Source organism: Montipora capricornis, chromosome 6, assembly GCF_036669925.1.
Source record: "Montipora capricornis isolate CH-2021 chromosome 6, ASM3666992v2, whole genome shotgun sequence".
NCBI classification, from domain to species: Eukaryota; Metazoa; Cnidaria; class Anthozoa; order Scleractinia; family Acroporidae; genus Montipora; species Montipora capricornis.
Window position 1 is genome coordinate 26,342,144 of NC_090888.1, and position 17,500 is coordinate 26,359,643.

The 17,500-nt window shown below is 36.3% G+C and overlaps 1 protein-coding gene across 1 annotated transcript in view; it reads left to right on the top strand.

Moving 5' to 3' along the window:
• The first annotated feature begins 18 nt into the window (after positions 1–18).
• LOC138051867 (methylenetetrahydrofolate reductase (NADPH)-like) overlaps positions 19–17,500 on the top strand; it is a 22,307-nt gene continuing 4,825 nt past the window's right edge. The window contains exons 1-6 of the mRNA XM_068898157.1: positions 19–189; positions 2,352–2,827; positions 4,717–4,830; positions 13,559–13,752; positions 16,527–17,099; positions 17,299–17,481. Of these exons, the coding sequence (XP_068754258.1) occupies positions 2,371–2,827; positions 4,717–4,830; positions 13,559–13,752; positions 16,527–17,099; positions 17,299–17,481 (1,521 nt within the window). The 5' untranslated portion in view covers positions 19–189; positions 2,352–2,370. The remainder of the gene's footprint in view (positions 190–2,351; positions 2,828–4,716; positions 4,831–13,558; positions 13,753–16,526; positions 17,100–17,298; positions 17,482–17,500) is intronic.

The window sequence follows — 17,500 nt, forward strand, 5'->3', positions numbered from 1 at the left end:
TGCTGATTGGTACACAGCACGTGGGTATGGCATGGACGCTCGAAAATCTTCGAAATGGCCTCCAAATATGGCGGATGGAAAAGTACATTGAGCAAAATGGTGTGACTCGCAGTATTATATTTTGGACCATCAAAACTACTTTATAATTCAGCCCATGAAGTTATCTGGATTTTTCTTGCACAAAATCAGGTAGGAACCCTCTTTGTTGGTAAAGAATTGCATCGTTTGTACAAGAGAGTGAATCGTTACTCGTCAAACTCGTCAAACCAGTCAAGAAAAATTTTAGCCAAGCTCCAGAAACGAGTTCTGAACTGTCGATCTCAGTGAATTTTTTTTAGGGAGCGTCGCTCGTGGTGAGAGGTGGTCGCAAAATGTTGCGCCATTTCACAGGATTAAAATTCCGAATTCGGCTTTCCTTGAACGTTTTTCGCTTACGAAAGCAAATTATGTGCATTGGAAGAAAAGCTAAGCTTAAATTTTCATAGCAGTGGGAGTTTGGAGACTGGAGTCGATTTGTGGAGTTTATTTTGGTGGCTACCTCGAGGACAACTCGAGGACAATGTGGTTTCGGTGCAGGATAATCCAAGACTAATATGACATTTGTAACTTTCATTTAAACCCTGGGTGAATTTGGCAGATCTTTTTTTCTGGCCTTTAAACATTCGTGTTCTAATATAAGGCTTTGGCGGATTAAAATCCTTAATTTGGGGCGAAAGTGTTAAAGAGGGAAGGAGTCGACATGTATTCGTATTAAAATTGTAAAGCTTTAAAAAAAAAAAAAAAAACCATTATTTACGGCCTCAATTTAGTCACGTTGAAATAAGTATAAGTTTAATTCACATTGTTAGTAAAGGCCTTCGGTTTTGTCCAACTCCTCTTTAATGGAATTTTCTGAACCGACGCGAACAGGTCCTTTAATTGACACTTGGGTAAAAATGACCACTTTACATTGTGTTAATTAGGACAAAATACGACTTCTTTATATATTTGTAAACTGAGTTGAAACATTCTGCTGTTCTGGAGTGAGAGATTATGCAATGATTGTGCAATATTGCAGAGTATTTAAATAGAGCCTCTATTGAACCATCAAGTAAATTAATTTAGCATCTTGGAAGCATTGAACCTGTAAGTGGCTTCACTGGAGTTGTCTTTTTTTTTGTCATGTTGATGTTGTCAACATTTTAAAATTGAAGTGAATATAAACACAAGATGGTGCCAGGGTCATGCATATGTTACTTACCTGCAAAAGGCAAAGATAACACAAAATGTGGCAACATGCCATGGCTTGAGGGGTTTTAAACAAAGCTAATAGGGATTTGAATGTCAAATTTTATGGTTTGTTATGTACCACTTGCACATTGAAGGATCAGTGCTTGAGGAAAAGTAATGTGGAACTTGCAAAATATTTGTGTCTAAAATATCAAGTCATCAAAATTGCCAAAGTGTATTTAATTTATAAGCAGTGCTATACTAATTACATGTACATTTTTAAATTTTGTCTCCCATATACTTTCAGGGTTCCCACTCACATTGAAAATCTTTTTGGGGCAGAGAATTGTCAGGGAATTTGAATATATCTCTCATCTGGATGAATATTTTTGATGTAAAACCACTCAAAAGACCTTTCCTTCCTATCCCTATGCTTTGTTTGTTGCAAAATTTACCACATATTAAAGTGACTGAACATGAAAATTGGTCTTGTCCTCAGATTATTAGAAAATCCTGAAAGATTGTGTCAGAAAAAGTCAGCATACCTGCCAACTCTCCCGGTTTTCCCGGGAGTCTCCAAGTTCTTCATCAAATCTCCTGGTCTCCCGGTTAGAGCCATAAATCTCCCGGGAAATACCTACCGTGGCCTTTTTCAACATTTGTTCATTAATTTCGTTATCTTTGATATGTCAATAAGGAAAATAAAACAAGAACTGGATTCTAGGGCTCTCATTTGAGCTGGTCTGGTTCGGAAAATGTAAAATGCAGCAATCAAATTGATATAGGCTATATTTAACAAATACTGTAATTGGTCAGAAATCAGCCAATCAAATTCCACAATATGTTGTAGAAAGTTGGCGCGGTTATGGGAACAATAGCAATTGCTGTTCTAACCGAGAAACGTCAGGAACATTCGGAAGGGCTTCGGGTGATTTTCGCAGGGTATTCAGATATTGTTGAAAATGACATTCTTACAATGCAAAGATTTTCAGATGTCTCCAGATTTTTGTACTCTGGGGGTTGGCAGGTATGAGTTAGGGAATTTTGTTTTTATGACAGAGTGGAAACCCTGACTTTTTTGTGCATCCTTTTGTCTAGATATTTTTTTATCCAGCCTAACTTATTTATTTTTTATCCTGTAGTCTTTCACTGCTTTGTTAAATGATGGGGCTTGGTCGGCAAGATACAGCTCCTGCTTTAGAGTCACTTCAATGCTTGAATAATGACAAAGCTTGCAGGAGTAATACCCCATCAACACCATCTTCACCATTGACTCTTATTGAGAAAATTAATCAAAAGATTGCTGCAAATGAAAAGTTCTTCAGCTTGGAGTTCTTCCCTCCAAGAACACCTAATGGAGCTTCAAACCTGATTGCCAAGTTTGATCGAATATGTCGGGGATGTCCCTTGTTTTGTGACATCACATGGCATCCCGCTGGGGATCCAGGTGGAGATAAGGAAACAAGTTCAATGACAATAGCAAATGCGGCTGTTAATTACTGTGGTCTTGAAACCATGTTGCATATCACCTGTGCTAATACAGTGAAAGCTAAAGTGACAAAGCACTTGATGAAGGCCAAGTCCCTTGGAATCCATAGTGTGCTTGCTCTCCGTGGTGGTATGTAAAATTAGCAAACTAAATAAACTTAATCAAGATTCTTTAAATTACCTGTCCAAGCAATTTCAAGGTAACAAAAAATAGTTTTTATACTTGTTTTTAAAAACTCAAGTCCTTGTTGTTTAAATTGGTCCAGGAGGGCTTGAGCACAAAAAGAATATGACAAAAGTGAGTTTTCTATCGATCATCACCATTTTTTGGGATTTTGAACTAAAGAAGGTAGTTTTGCTTCCAGGTGTTTGGCACATCTTGTGGCTATAAGGGTTGAAACTAGCCTTACGATGATTTCTATTGGATGAGGGGCAATTTAATTTTTGAAACTGTCTAGCAAACATAGTGGTACCTCTTTTTTCTTAAAGGTATGAAAGGTTTAGTTTAAGGTTAAAGGAAACCTCCACTAAAACAAGAATACAACTTCAAAATATTTAACATAATGTTTACAATCAAAATTGTTCAAACGCTTGTTTTGGTTTTCAAATTTCCTGGGCGCCGCCATCTTGAATAATTGTGACGTGTTATGGTTGCTCTTTTGTATTTGCACAAAGATCTTTTGTTTTAAAACAATAGGGCAACCATGACGTGTCACAATTATTCACAACAATCATTGAAAACCAAAACAATCGTTTTTAAAATTTATTTATTTCGGATACAAGCGCTCCCATTGGAAAACGTTCGAACAATTTTGATTGTGAGCATTATGTTAACTATTTTAAAGATATGTTCCTGTTTTAGTGGAGGTTCCCTTTAAGGTGCAGAGGTTTAAAATTTTTATTGTGCTAAAATAAAAGCTGTCTCTCGGTCTGTCTGTCTGTCTTAAATACTGGGCTTCTGATAGAATGTGGAAAGATTATGCAGAAATTTTTGGCCATATTATGCGTAAACATGTGTTGATTATGCGGAAATTTACACTGGATCATGCTGAAAATTAAAACAATGTATAGACTGAACTAATAATTAGGCCCGTCCAAGGTATTTACATACTTATGGTAAATCAAAATAGCGACCAATACAGTTGCATTTGCGACTGAATTTTTTCCCTTTGTGGTTAAGATATCTAGCCGGCCTTAGGAGTCACCAATCTGCGACCCCAACTTTCACTGTTAAAATACGGTAAAAGGGTTAGCAATTGGTATTTTGCTGAAACTTTTGCATAAACAATGGAAAAAATATATATATAATAGTTTCTCATCATGAATTTTGTTTCAATTTGGAGATATCAAGCAAAATAATTGTAATGTGGTTTAATTTAACCACAATCCATTCCCTCAATCATTCACCATTTTCAGCAGTTTCTTACACATACGTATTGGGGGCGCCTATTTTGTTTTGTAAAACTTCATTACAATTATTGTCCTTTCTTTTACAAATGACGCAATTTAATTTGCAACTATAACTTGCGGCTAGATTTTCATATCTTGTTGCATCTTTAAAAAAAAATTTCAAGCCTAGGGTATGTTATGAAAATGGTTTTAATAACTAGAGTTCAGTCTCATTAATTGCTGAAAATGCGTGGAAACTGCTCACGAACGTTCATCTTGCGAACGAAGTGGCATGCTTTCTTCAATGTTCAGGAAAATAAGTGTTTCAAAAATTATTATAAAGTCAATCTTTTTGGCTTTTAATTTTTGTGAGGGTGGTAAGCAGCTGCTTTTTCACTAATGTCAGGCATTTCTTCTGTTTTATGCGGAAAATATTGTAATTATGCGGAGGATGCAGATTTTAGGGAATTATGCGGATCTGCATTGCCGCATCCTGTTAGATGCCATGGAAATGGTGAAGACTTGTGCGGTAGCAAAATTGAAAGCTTTTCAGCTCATCTGCTATGACCATGCGCTACAAATTGTCGGCAAAAATTAGTAAGTGTTTTTTGTTTCATCTGTAATTTTCAGATCCACCAAATGGTGAAGAGTGGGAAGCCCTTGATGATGGTCTTGCATATGGTACCGATATGGTTAAGCATATTAGAGAGGAGTTTGGAGATTATTTTACCATCTGTGTTGCTGGTATGGAGAAAGAGTTCTTATAATTATTGTTGTTAATTGTTTTTGTTGAAAGACAAGGCAGTGTTGAAGGAGGCTTGGGTGAAGAAAAGGTGTTTGGCGATGGGGTTGATAGATTATTGGAAGGGCTTTGATACAGGTGCCACTTTCATAGATTGTTCAGTGAAATGTTGGAAATAGTGAAGATGGCTGACAACATAAAGGGTTTGTTGTGTGGTAGTACGAGTGATTGGAAATAGACCATTTTGACGATACGGTGGCCACTTTGATTTCTATTGTTTAAAAAGATATTATGGGATGCCCAGGGGGCAAAATCCATTTAATATGCCCCCTGAGCATCCCATAATATCTTTTTAAGCAATAGAAATCAAAATGGCCGCCATGTCGTCGAAGTGGTCTATTGTCATCAAATGGGGAAGTGTTGGGTGAATTGGAGATCAAACATGGTATATTATTCCAGTGGGACTCCCTGGTGAAAATCCTTACAGGATCTTTGAGGATCTTTTAAGATCTTTAAGGACCTGTCAAAGATCCTTAAAGATAAGGATCTTTCAAGGATCCTTTAAAGATCTTTAAAGATCTTTATAAGGAATTCAAAGGTCTTTAATAGAAAATATCTTTCAAGTATCTTTGCTAGGATCCTTCAATATCCTTGAGGATTCAGTAAAGATCTTTCAAAGATCTTTAATGAATCTTTTCAAGGATCTTGCAAAGATCTTTTCAAAGATCCTTCAGGATCTTTAAGGATTTTATCAAGATCTTGCAAAGATCCTTAGTAAGATCCTTACAGGATCTTTGCCAGGATCCTTAAAGATCCTTGAGGATTCAATGAAGATCTTTCAAAGATCTTTGAGGAATCTTTTCAAGGATCTTGTAAAGATCTTTGCAAAGATCCTTCAGGATCTTTAAGGATTTTATCAAGATCTTGCAAAGATCCTTAGTAAGATCCTTACAGGATCTTTGCCAGGATCCTTAAAGATCCTTGAGGATTCAATGAGGATCTTTCAAAGATGTTTGAGGAATCTTTTCAAGGATCTTGTAAAGATCTTTGCTAAGATCCTTCAGGATCTTCAAGGATTTCATCAAGATCTTGCAAAGATCCTTGTTAAGATCCTAACAGGATCTTTGCTAGGATCCTTAAAGATCCTTAAGGATTCATTGAGGACCTTTTAAAGATCTTTAAGGAATCTTTTCAAGGATCTTGCAAAGATCTTTGCTAAGATCCTTCAGGATCTTCAAGGATTTTATAAAGATCTTGCAAAGATCCTTGGTAAGATCCCAACAGGATATTTGCTAGGATCCTTAAAGATCCTTGAGGATTCAGTCAAGATCTTTCAAAGATCTTTGAGGAATCTTTTCAAGGATCTTGGAAAGATCTTTGCTAAGATCCTAAAGGATCTTCAAGGATTTTATCAAGATCTTGCAAAGATCTTTAAGGAATGTTTTCAAGAATCTTGCACAGATCTTTGCTAAGATCCTTGAGGATCCTTGAGGATTCAATGAGGATCTTTCAAAGATCTTAAACGAATTTTTTGAAGGATCTTGCAAAGATCTTTGCTAGAATCCTTGAGGATCTTCAAGGATTTTATCAAGATCTTGCAAAGATACTTGGTAAGAGTAAACAGGATTTTTCCTAGGATTCTTAAGATCCTGAATGAGGATCTTTCAGAAAAAGGTCAGACTTTCCAACAGGTATGGCTAATACCTTGTTCAAAGTAGTGCACATTATTCAGTTTGTCAGCTGATATAGTAAGAACAACTGAGAACCACTTTATAATTATTTTTACAGTTTATTACTTTATTTCAAATCTGCAACAGCTGTGACTTGCTGTCTCATTCATTGCAATGCAAAGACAGGGTTAAATCAGATTCGCTCCATAGTTCCCTTAATATATCATGCAGGAGATCATGGCCACCATAAATAATATCAAGAGACAAAAAATAAAGTATTAAACTAGCATGAGCATCAGAATCTAAAATCATGCTGCTAATAAACTCTTAAATTCGAGAAAAAATAAAATCTATGTAATATGTAATTATGTATGTATGTATGCTCAATTCAAGCTTGTGAGCACAACTTTTTTTCCTTTGGTCCTCACATTCTGTGTAGTTAATCTGTGATGTTATATGCCAACTGTTTTTGAAGTAGGAATTAAGTATACTGAAAATGTACTTCTGCAAGAGAAAATACTTCCTTAATTACTTGGAAGACTTGATGTATTTTTTTTGAAAGTCTTCAGAGTAAGAGAAAATCAGTATTGTGGTTATTAACACCATTTTGCACATCGCATAATTATACATCCATCCATTTTGCACATGACCAAATTAGTTAATTCGTTGGTGTCATTAATATTTACTACAAACTACTAGCAATTTTGTGCAATAGTAATGAATGTTCCAGCGAGACAACAATCAAAGTTTAAGTGCACCCTTTCAGGATTTGATTTCATTTGGTGCCTTGAAAAAAGGAGCGTAATTCTCAATGCATGTATAAGAAGGTTTGGTCTCATTCAAAGCATGTCAATGTGATATCTTTCGAGTTAATTCACTGTTCATAATACATGTACTTAGCTAAAGCAATGTTCTTTAAAGGCTCCAAACTTTGAAACATCAAATCACTCTGTACACGGAGAAATGAAAAAGAAACTTTTATTCTGATGTATTCAATAAATTCTGAGAAATATCATTAGATTACCTTGTTTCATGTGCTCATACTCACCCCTATTCCAAAAGGAAAATGTCGAAGCATTACTCTTGAAAACTACACACTCCAAGTGAGTACTTAATCCTTCAATGAACTCCAGTGTCTTTCGAATCTTGCTCATTTAAAATGAATCTGTAGAAAGATTGTCATCCTCTGCCATCTCCCGCCATCTTGAATAACACATGAGAGACCGGACTGGAAACTAGTGTGCCGTTTTGGTTTTGGTCAGCAGTAAGCGATAACTAGTGGGTAGATACGTTATGTATAACCAGTCCAAGCTCTTACAGATTTTTGGCGGTTTTATTCAAACGTTTGCATTGTATGGTGACGATTTTTTTGTTAGTTTTTGTCTTTAAAATGCCGATCCAGGCAAGGAAATGCTTACAGCAACTGAAGTAAAAAGGTAAGCGTTAATTTTAAACGAATAACATTTGATTTGATGCCTTATTGTCTTCAAAATGAGGAACGATTTACATGCATGTAGAATTCACATTTTCACACCTTCAAGTCAATTTGTCAAGCAACTAGGATACTTAACTTGCCTTAAATGCTATAACCCTGTAAAAAAAATAGGTAAACCTTTAACAAGAATAATGAAGTTTTAGATCATATGGGGAAGCAAATGATTTGGAAAAAAGTGCTCATGCGGCAAGTTACATGTAGACGATTGACAAATGAATCCTTCTCGTAAAAATGCTAAAATAATGCTGTCACTTTTATTTAAAGTATTGTAATCAATGCAGAAAATGCCTAAGAAAGCTATTATTGAGGTTTGTAAGTAAAGAGACCCAAATTTATGAGTCTACTCTTCGCACACTTTAATTGTAATAGAAATGATCAGTTATTTTGAGGAATCACTACATTCATCATTGAAGTATATCTACTGTATTTTTTTAGTTGCCATGAAAGAGTATAAAGAAAAAGTTCTGCACAAAAGGGAAAGGCCCTTTAGAGCACACAAAAATGCTTAGCAGCCAATTCTGTCTCCTGTACCAAATATGGTTTGATGAATTTGTGGATCTCTCTTTACAGACTTGTTATAGTTCTGTGGTTTATCTGAAATGTTTAAGAGCTTTTTTTATATTTAAATGTAAAACATGCAAGAACCCAATCCAAAGATTTTGACATGAATTAAGGACGGTGCCTACTAATTCGCAGGTATTTTTGTGCGGTTTACTGCATATGCAGGAAAAGCAGATCATAACAAGTGTTATTGAAATCCAAAAAGAAAATTGGGGGTAACCACGCATTTTTTGAAGATAAATAATCAACAATATTTGTAAAACGTTAGTTTTAAAATACAAAGCAATGTATGGCATTCTTTTCCAAATTAAAGCTCAATTATCTCTGAAAAATGCATGGTTACCCCCAATTTTCTTTTTGGATACCAAGAGCACTTGCTAAATTCTGCTTTCTCCGCATGGTTTTGAATCGCGCAAAAATATCTCTCTGTTAATAAGCACTACCCATAGGAAATGCGAGTATCTCGAGATGCGCAGAAGGTATGCGCAATAACGATAGTAGGCACCGTCCTTAAAATAATGTTTGGGTGCATGCAATAAAAAAATGTAACTGCTTTGAAATCTGTTTTCTATTTTTTTGTCTGTGAGCTATGGTAGTAACTGTTGATAGCTCGACTGCAATTATGGATTTTTTGTAGTTTCCAGCACATTTCTGAATTGCTGGAATATATATTAATATTATTATACAGGAGCAGGATATTATAACCTTAATTGTTTCTTGTGTTCCACATGTGCACTAGTACATGTACTTCTATTTCTCAGTTACTTCAAGCTATTCTTTTTTTATTTTTCTGACCTCGTTCAAAAGCATTCCACCTGTTGCCTAAAATTTTGGTCTAAACTCTAAGTTTTTCTCACTCATTCCAATGAAGATACAGTATTCCAAGAAATTCCCAGGAACTCCTAGTAGTTTAATACATGGTTTTTGTTGTTGAGAACTTTGTGGAAAAAGTCATTTAAATGGCCTGGAAGTATATGAACAAGTGATGTTTAAAGAATTTGTGATGCAGATAATAATAAAAACTACTGAAACAAATAATGAGACTGACTTTGAATTTGCATTATAATTATATATGTAATACTCTGGGCCTTATTTGTGCTACTGTGAGGGTAGGAAAATAACTGCTGAGTATACTTAAAGTATGCTGCACTCGCATTGTAGTGTGGTGGTAGTTGTGTCATGTAAGTATACTTTAAGTATACTGCACAGTGTACTTTAAGTATACTTTTGATGTTCCAAAATCAGGTGGAAACAAGTATAGTAAAAGTCTACTTTTAGTAGCAGTTTAAAGCATACTTTAAGTATATTGCTTCAGTATACTTTGAGTACAAAATAATTCTAGTTATAGTATAGTTCATTTTGGTAAGGGTTTTAACAAATATTTTGAGGGTATTTCAAGATCTTAGCAAGATCCTTTCCAAATTGTCCCTGCAGAACTTGCAAAATTCATTTAATGATCAAGATCATCAAAGATCCTTGATAAGATTTTTAAGACCTTTAAAATTCTTCCAAAGATCTTTAAAGATCTGAACAAGAACTATGAAGATCTTTGAGGATCTTTAACGTTCCTGCAGAGATCTTTGAAGATTTTGCAAAGATCTTGAAAGATCTGAACAAGAACTATGAAGATCTTGTCAAGATCTTTTGAGGATCTTTAAGTTCCTGCAGAGATCTTTGAAGATCTTGCAAAGATCTTTAAAGATCTGAACAAGAACTATGAAGATCTTGTCAAGATCTTTGAGGATCTTTAAAGTTCCTGCAGAGGTCTTTGAAGATCTTGCAAAGATCTTGCAAAGATCTTTAAAGATCTGACCTTTAAAATTCTTCCAAAGATCTTTAAAGATCTGAACAAGAACTATGAAGATCTTTGAGGATCTTTAACGTTCCTGCAGAGATCTTTGAAGATTTTGCAAAGATCTTGAAAGATCTGAACAAGAACTATGAAGATCTTGTCAAGATCTTTTGAGGATCTTTAAGTTCCTGCAGAGATCTTTGAAGATCTTGCAAAGATCTTTAAAGATCTGAACAAGAACTATGAAGATCTTGTCAAGATCTTTGAGGATCTTTAAAGTTCCTGCAGAGGTCTTTGAAGATCTTGCAAAGATCTTGCAAAGATCTTTAAAGATCTGAACAAGAACTATGAAGATCTTTGAGGATCTTTAACGTTCCTGCAGAGATCTTTGAAGATTTTGCAAAGATCTTGAAAGATCTGAACAAGAACTATGAAGATCTTGTCAAGATCTTTTGAGGATCTTTAAGTTCCTGCAGAGATCTTTGAAGATCTTGCAAAGATCTTTAAAGATCTGAACAAGAACTATGAAGATCTTGTCAAGATCTTTGAGGATCTTTAAAGTTCCTGCAGAGGTCTTTGAAGATCTTGCAAAGATCTTGCAAAGATCTTTAAAGATCTGAACAAGAACTTTGAAGATCTTGGCAAGATCTTTGAGGATCTTTTTAAGTTCCTGCAGAGATCTTTGAAGATCTTGCAAAGTCTTACAAAAGTCTTTAAAGATCTTGACAATAAAAGAAAATCTTTCAAAGCTCTTAAAGGATCTTTACAAGAACTTTGAAGATCCTTAAAGATCCTTAAGGATCTTATTGAGATCTTAGAGGATCTTGCAAAGATCTTGTCAAGATCCTTTGAAGATCTTGGCAAGATCCTTGAAGATCCTTGAAGATCCTTCAAGATCCATCAAGATCCTTGGCAAGATCCTTGAGGATCCTGGCAAGAAGTTTTAAGATCCTTAAAGATCCTTGAGGATCCATAAAGATCTTGTCCAGGATCTTTAAAGATCTTGAGAAAGATCCTCACAAAGATCCTCGTGAAGATCCTTGCAGATCCTTAAAGATCCTTCAAAGATTTTCACCAGGAACTCCTTGTCTCCACTGTTATTTGTTCTCATGATGATCCCACTTACCTTGTTGAAAAGGTAGAACGTTGGGTGTAAGCTTGGGAAGGATCAGAGGTCGATGGACCATTTGTTGTTCATGGATGATTGGAAGGTCTGAAGAGCAGTAATAGGGAGTTTGGTCAGGTGATTGTGAGGTTTATGAGAATGGTTTTAAGTACTTGCCTTGGGTGTGTTGGACGGTATGGATATTATGCAGAAGAAGATGAAGGAAGTAGTAATAGGTCAAGCAGGAGTATTTGAGGAGTGTGAAAGTGGTAGTGAGGTTGAAGTTGTGCAGTGGGAATTTGATTAGGGCAATAAAGGCATGGGCTATAGGTGAGGTGAGGTACAGTGCAGGGATTTTTGAATTGGAGTACCGTAATCAGGAACTGACTGACGTGAAGACACGGAAGAGGTTGACGATGTTTGGGGTGCTCCACAAGAAGGGCACCCTGCGAGCAGAGCCTCTCTAAAACTCACCAGAGGGCAAGCAAGAGAGACTGGGGGGAAATTGTGTCAAGTCTTTTAAGTCGCCACAGCCCATGCAAGTTTCTGGTCAAACCGGTTTGGGCTGTGCGTGCATCTAATTTTTAAGAAGGCAAAGGTCAAAATCAAGCCTTCATTACGAATATCAATATATGGTTTCTAGGAGTGTGATTGAGACTTGGCCTGGGTTTGAAACTGTCTCCGAGCAACGGCTTGCGCATACTCAATAAGGAGTCCTTTTTTTCTTGCTGAGTTAAGAAAGGCTCTGCTGGCAGGGTGCAAGAAAGGGAGGTAATGTACATGAAAAGGATGGATGGTGGCTGGGGATTGATCAGTACAGTTGTATGATTGTGTGAAAGAGGGGAACTTGATAGTCTGATTGAATATGTCAAGGGGTGTGATGAGTGGACACTGAAGGTTGGAGAGAGGTTGCATGTGGGTGAAACAAAAAACAAGTGCAAAAAGTGGGTGGAGAAAGCATGGAAAAGAGATGTTTCGGGAGAAGAGGTTGCATTGGAAGTCTATGAGGGGTGTCAGTGAAAAGGCTTCAGGATGATAGGTCGTGGTAGTGGCTAAGAGCTGGTATGTGGGGAAGAGCATGGGGGAGGGGTATGTTGGAAAGAATGCAGGCCTCTGCATTGATAGGGACCACCCTATTCCTCCAGAAGACTTACATGTACTGTAGACTCCAAGACCAGGTCCAGGGTCTGCAGGCTAAAGAGTGTTTCCACCTGCAGAGATACAATGTACCATCTCCTCGCAGGTTGTTCTGTTCACAGAAAGTCACGAGGAATACGGACTGAAACTATTCTAAAAGAACAACTTTTTGCTCAAAATATTGGAATGAATTATTAGTCAAAGGGAATTATGACTTGAAAACTCGGGTCAACCACATTACAATAGGCATTGCGAAAACTTGGCAAATTTTCTGCGAACTTTTGCTCTGGACAAAAATTTCCATTTTTTCCGTAGGATGTTTTAATTCATCACTTTGACTGATTAAAATGGAGGGTAGTATGAAATAATTTTTATTATGATGAATTATTAAGAATTAAAACAAAGAATTTCATATTAATTTTTTAAGCTGGAGATTATTTTATTTTATTTTTCATAATTTGTGACTACAGTTCTTTAGTGTTGCACTGAAAAAAATTGTGATTGGCGGTTTTAGGAGGAAAAGGGTTAAAGCTCTTTGGTGGACCTCGATGTTGTTAACCATTTTGCACCTGAGGGGTTCTGTAAATTTCAAATAGAATTGTCTGGGGTTAGAAAGAGTACATGTAAAATCTATAAGTGGCTGTTTACAAGGGAAAAGATTAACCAAACTGTGTGTATTGTATTGTGCAATCTTGGACATTTAATCTGCAGGCTGGTTGAAGCAGAATGACCTGTCCTTTGTTGTAATTGGCTGATATTGATCCATGTCCTCATTTTCTGTTTTTCATGGTCCACAAGTGAATATGATTGATGGCAGTGACAAATGAAGTTGCATAAATGACTTTCCAAATTTGCAAATCATCCTAATGAGAAAGACACTAAAGAAATTCCCTCAACTTCACCTGAAAGTTTTTTCACAAGGAAGTGAAGAGAATATGCAAGTTGATATTGGGTGTTTGTTTTGTAACAGGTTACCCGAATGGTCACCCAGACTGTGCAAATTACGAGGAGGATTTAGTGCATCTGAAGGAGAAGGTTGATGCTGGTGCAGATTTCATCATTACACAGTTGTTCTTTGAAAACAAGACCTTTTTCAAGTTTATAAAGGACTGTCGAAATATTGGTATAACTGTACCAATAATACCAGGTGTTATGCCAATACAGGTATGGCAAAATGCTACTGACTATATGAATGTTGAAGTAACAATATTGTAATTAGATGGTCTGTGGTTCTTACAAGTAGCCTCTTTCGTAGAATTTGTTTGTTTGTTTGCTTTCATTTTCTATCTATTGCTGCCGAGCGAGTGAAGCAATGTCCAGAGCAGCAACATAATTGCATTTGACAATTGGAGAATTGCAATTTCTAATCTTGGGTATCCTGTGCATTGGGTTAGCCTTAGCAGGGATGTAGGTACCGGGTAATAGCCAGGAGCCGGGAAAATTACCTGGCTGTGTGAGTCATTTTTCCGTCTGTAAAGGTAGAAGCCGCCTGAGGAAAGAACTCGCTCTCTCCTAAATGTTTGTAGAAGAATGTCAGTAATTTTTTATCTGCCCGCACCTTTGTTTCTCTTTAACTGCAACTGATATGAGCGAAAACACTCCATTTTTTTTAGTTTGAACAATTGCATTACGTTTCTATTTACAAGCTCTTTTGTGTCAGCGGTACTATTTACACCTCATGCATGCAAAATAGTAAATGCCAAATTTCGTATTCCTGGCTTAACAGACCAGTAGTGGCCAAAATCCACTTGATATGTAGGGGAAAAGGGGAAAGACCTCACTGATTGTGAGGTCATTGGAATAAGACTTTTTTCTTAAACCGGCCTAAAGTAACATGGCAAATGCTAAACAACCAGCCGACATTGTCAAAAGAAGCTTCATCACTTCCACGACAGAATCGCTCAGAACCACTTACTTTATCGCTCAGGCATCTGTGCATTGATCATATTCCATATTTTACTCTAGTTTTGTAGTTGAACTAATAAACATCTATATCAGAAATGTTGACATTCAGTTTACTGAGTCTAGATTTTCAAACTTTTCCGGGGTTGAATGCCCCCAGGTCTCCCTACAATAGGTGCCAAATGCACGATAAAATGGGCCTCTGGCCTCTGGCCCGTATCACATCCGCCTATAATGTCCTCATTCCTGGCTATAAAAATTTGTATCTACATCCCTGCTTAGCAAGTTTTTGGTTTTTGTTTGTCTGCTTTTTCAGCGCCGTCTTGAATTACGTCACACACATATTTTCATCTCATTTTTGTTACATCACATGCACAAATGACGATCTCTCACCTCGTGATTGATTTACACCAACTTCCAAAGCGATGATTGAATGCACTTCAACAATCTGAGCTTAATAATAATAATAATAAAGACTTAATTTTACGAGGGTAACACTAAATAGCACAGCTAATAAACTTGTGGCCCTCACTTCTAATAACTTTGAGGCATTTATGTCAAATCTGTGTACAATCTTGATGTACATGTATTTGGCTTTGCTGGCTTTTTAACATAATGCATCACGTTTTTCACCAGAATGCATTGCTCCATGGTCTTGCTTTGAGCAGGAGTTGTATGACACAGTGGCATACAATCATATCTTTATTCACCTCTTACCCAGAATGCCATTTTTAATGGTCAATTCTAAATTCATTTTGGGTATAGTTTTCCTTTTGGACAGGCACACAGAAGTTATCTTAGGGTGTGTTCAAGTGACCATAATTATTCCGGTAGTGCATGGAATAGAAGTAAGAAATCCTTCATTTTTAAGGAGATTCTCATTAAAATTATCAAACACTTGCATATCTTTATTATCCTTGGTGCTTCAAAACGCCCAACATACCATTTTAAATCGTCGCTCCACATATTCTAATTTCTTATCCTGGAATAGGGTCAATCAAATGCACTCCAAAAATTGAAAAAAAATTATCACTCTATGCTTTTTGTTCCATTATGCAAATATATATGTAAAGAAAGACAATATCTGCAGCAGTTTCATATTCTTTGGCTATACTAGTCTTCTAGAGTATTGGGAATGTCTTCTTAAAGTGTGCTAGGAATTCAAAGATGTAACATTTTACTAACTGGGATTAATTACATATACAGTGTATTATTATCTCACTATCTTGAAAAGTGTTTTGAGATGATGAGTACACAGTATGCCTTTCCGTGGCATTTTGAAACTAATTGTGGTTATTTCAGGCAGCTAGAGGGCCTTTTACCTATTTAATTCTATTAAGCTTGATTTGTAATCAGTTTACAAAATCATGGGGTAAAATTTTATCATCCAGGGTTATCTGAGAAGTCTTAAGAAAGTCTAACCGTTTTCAGATAAACAAAGGTAACAGCTTCTTCTCAGTTAGGTAATAAAAAAAGCTCTACTTTTGGTCCACTTCCAGTACAAAGCCACTTGGTCTGGGTTTTCAAACTAGAACACATAGCTGCAGTCCATCTAACGTCTTGCATTAAACTCTGCCTGAATAATAATAATAATAATAATAATAATAATAATAATAATAATAATAATAATAATAATAATAATAATAATAATAATAATAATAATAATAATAATACACTGTAATGTAGGAAACAGACAACTTTTTTAACAGACGTGTTTCGGCAATTGCTTATGCCATCATCAGTTTAATGAGTTCCTAAGTGTGAACAGTTATAAAGTCTACGGGTAGATTTATTGTAATATTATTTTTTATATTTGATTACATGATGTAATACAAAAGCAGGCATAAGCATGCCGAAATATATCTTTTAAAAAAGTTGTCTGTTTCCTACAGTGTTTATCATACTTGCTACTATTGCGACCTTATGGAAATAATAATAATAATTATTATCATTATAATAATTATAATAATAATTATTATAATAATAAGATAGAATAATTATTATAAATCTAAGATTGTCATGCTTCTGAACTTCAGGGCTATGCTTCTCTTCGTCACCTTGTGAAGCTTTCAAGGCTTGAAGTTCCACAGTGGATTGTTGATGCCATTGAACCAATCAAGGATGATGATGAAGCCATTCGAAAATATGGTGTTAATCTTGGTATTAAAATGGCGCAGGAACTTTTGGAGAGTGCTGAAGTACCAGGAATACATTTCTACACTCTCAATAGAGAGGTAGCTGCCAAAGAAATTCTCTCTGCCTTAGGCTTGTGGTGTCAGGACCCTGCCGCTAGCAGGCCATTGCCATGGAAACCATCAGCAAATAAGAGAAGGCTCTGTGAAGATGTGAGGCCCATCTTCTGGGCATCACGGCCAAAGAGCTACATGTATCGCACATCAGACTGGGATGAATTTCCTAATGGGAGATGGGGAAACTCATCATCGCCTGCATTTGGGGATTTGACAGACCACCATTTGTTTTATTTAAGGAGCAGGCTGAAAAAGGGTGACTTGTTGAAAATGTGGGGAGAAGAGCTGACTAGAGAGGAAGATGTCTTTGAAGTATTCAGATGTTACATTTCTGGTGAAAGAAGCGACTCTGGTGTAAAGGTGAGTCAAGCTAGTATTACGTAATGTACTTCTTGGCTACAGTAATGTCCTCAAGAGAGCTTATGACCCGATTGATTTGGGGTCTACACTTTATCCTTCCTTGTCAATTGGCACAAGGAATGACTGAAAAGCTGGCTGGGGGGGGGGGAGGGTGGTCAGGGCTTAAGATGTATTTCTACTAAATGTTCCTTTTATGCAGGTAACTTCTCTTCCCTGGAATGATGACCCTGTGGCTGCAGAAACATCCTTGATCAAAGAAAAACTGGAATTTGTAAATAGTAAGGGAATCCTGACAATTAACAGTCAGCCAGAAGTGAATGCTGCGCCGTCAACTGATCCTTTGGTTGGCTGGGGAGGCAATGGTGGATACATCTATCAGAAGGTAAATTGTTGATAAGTTG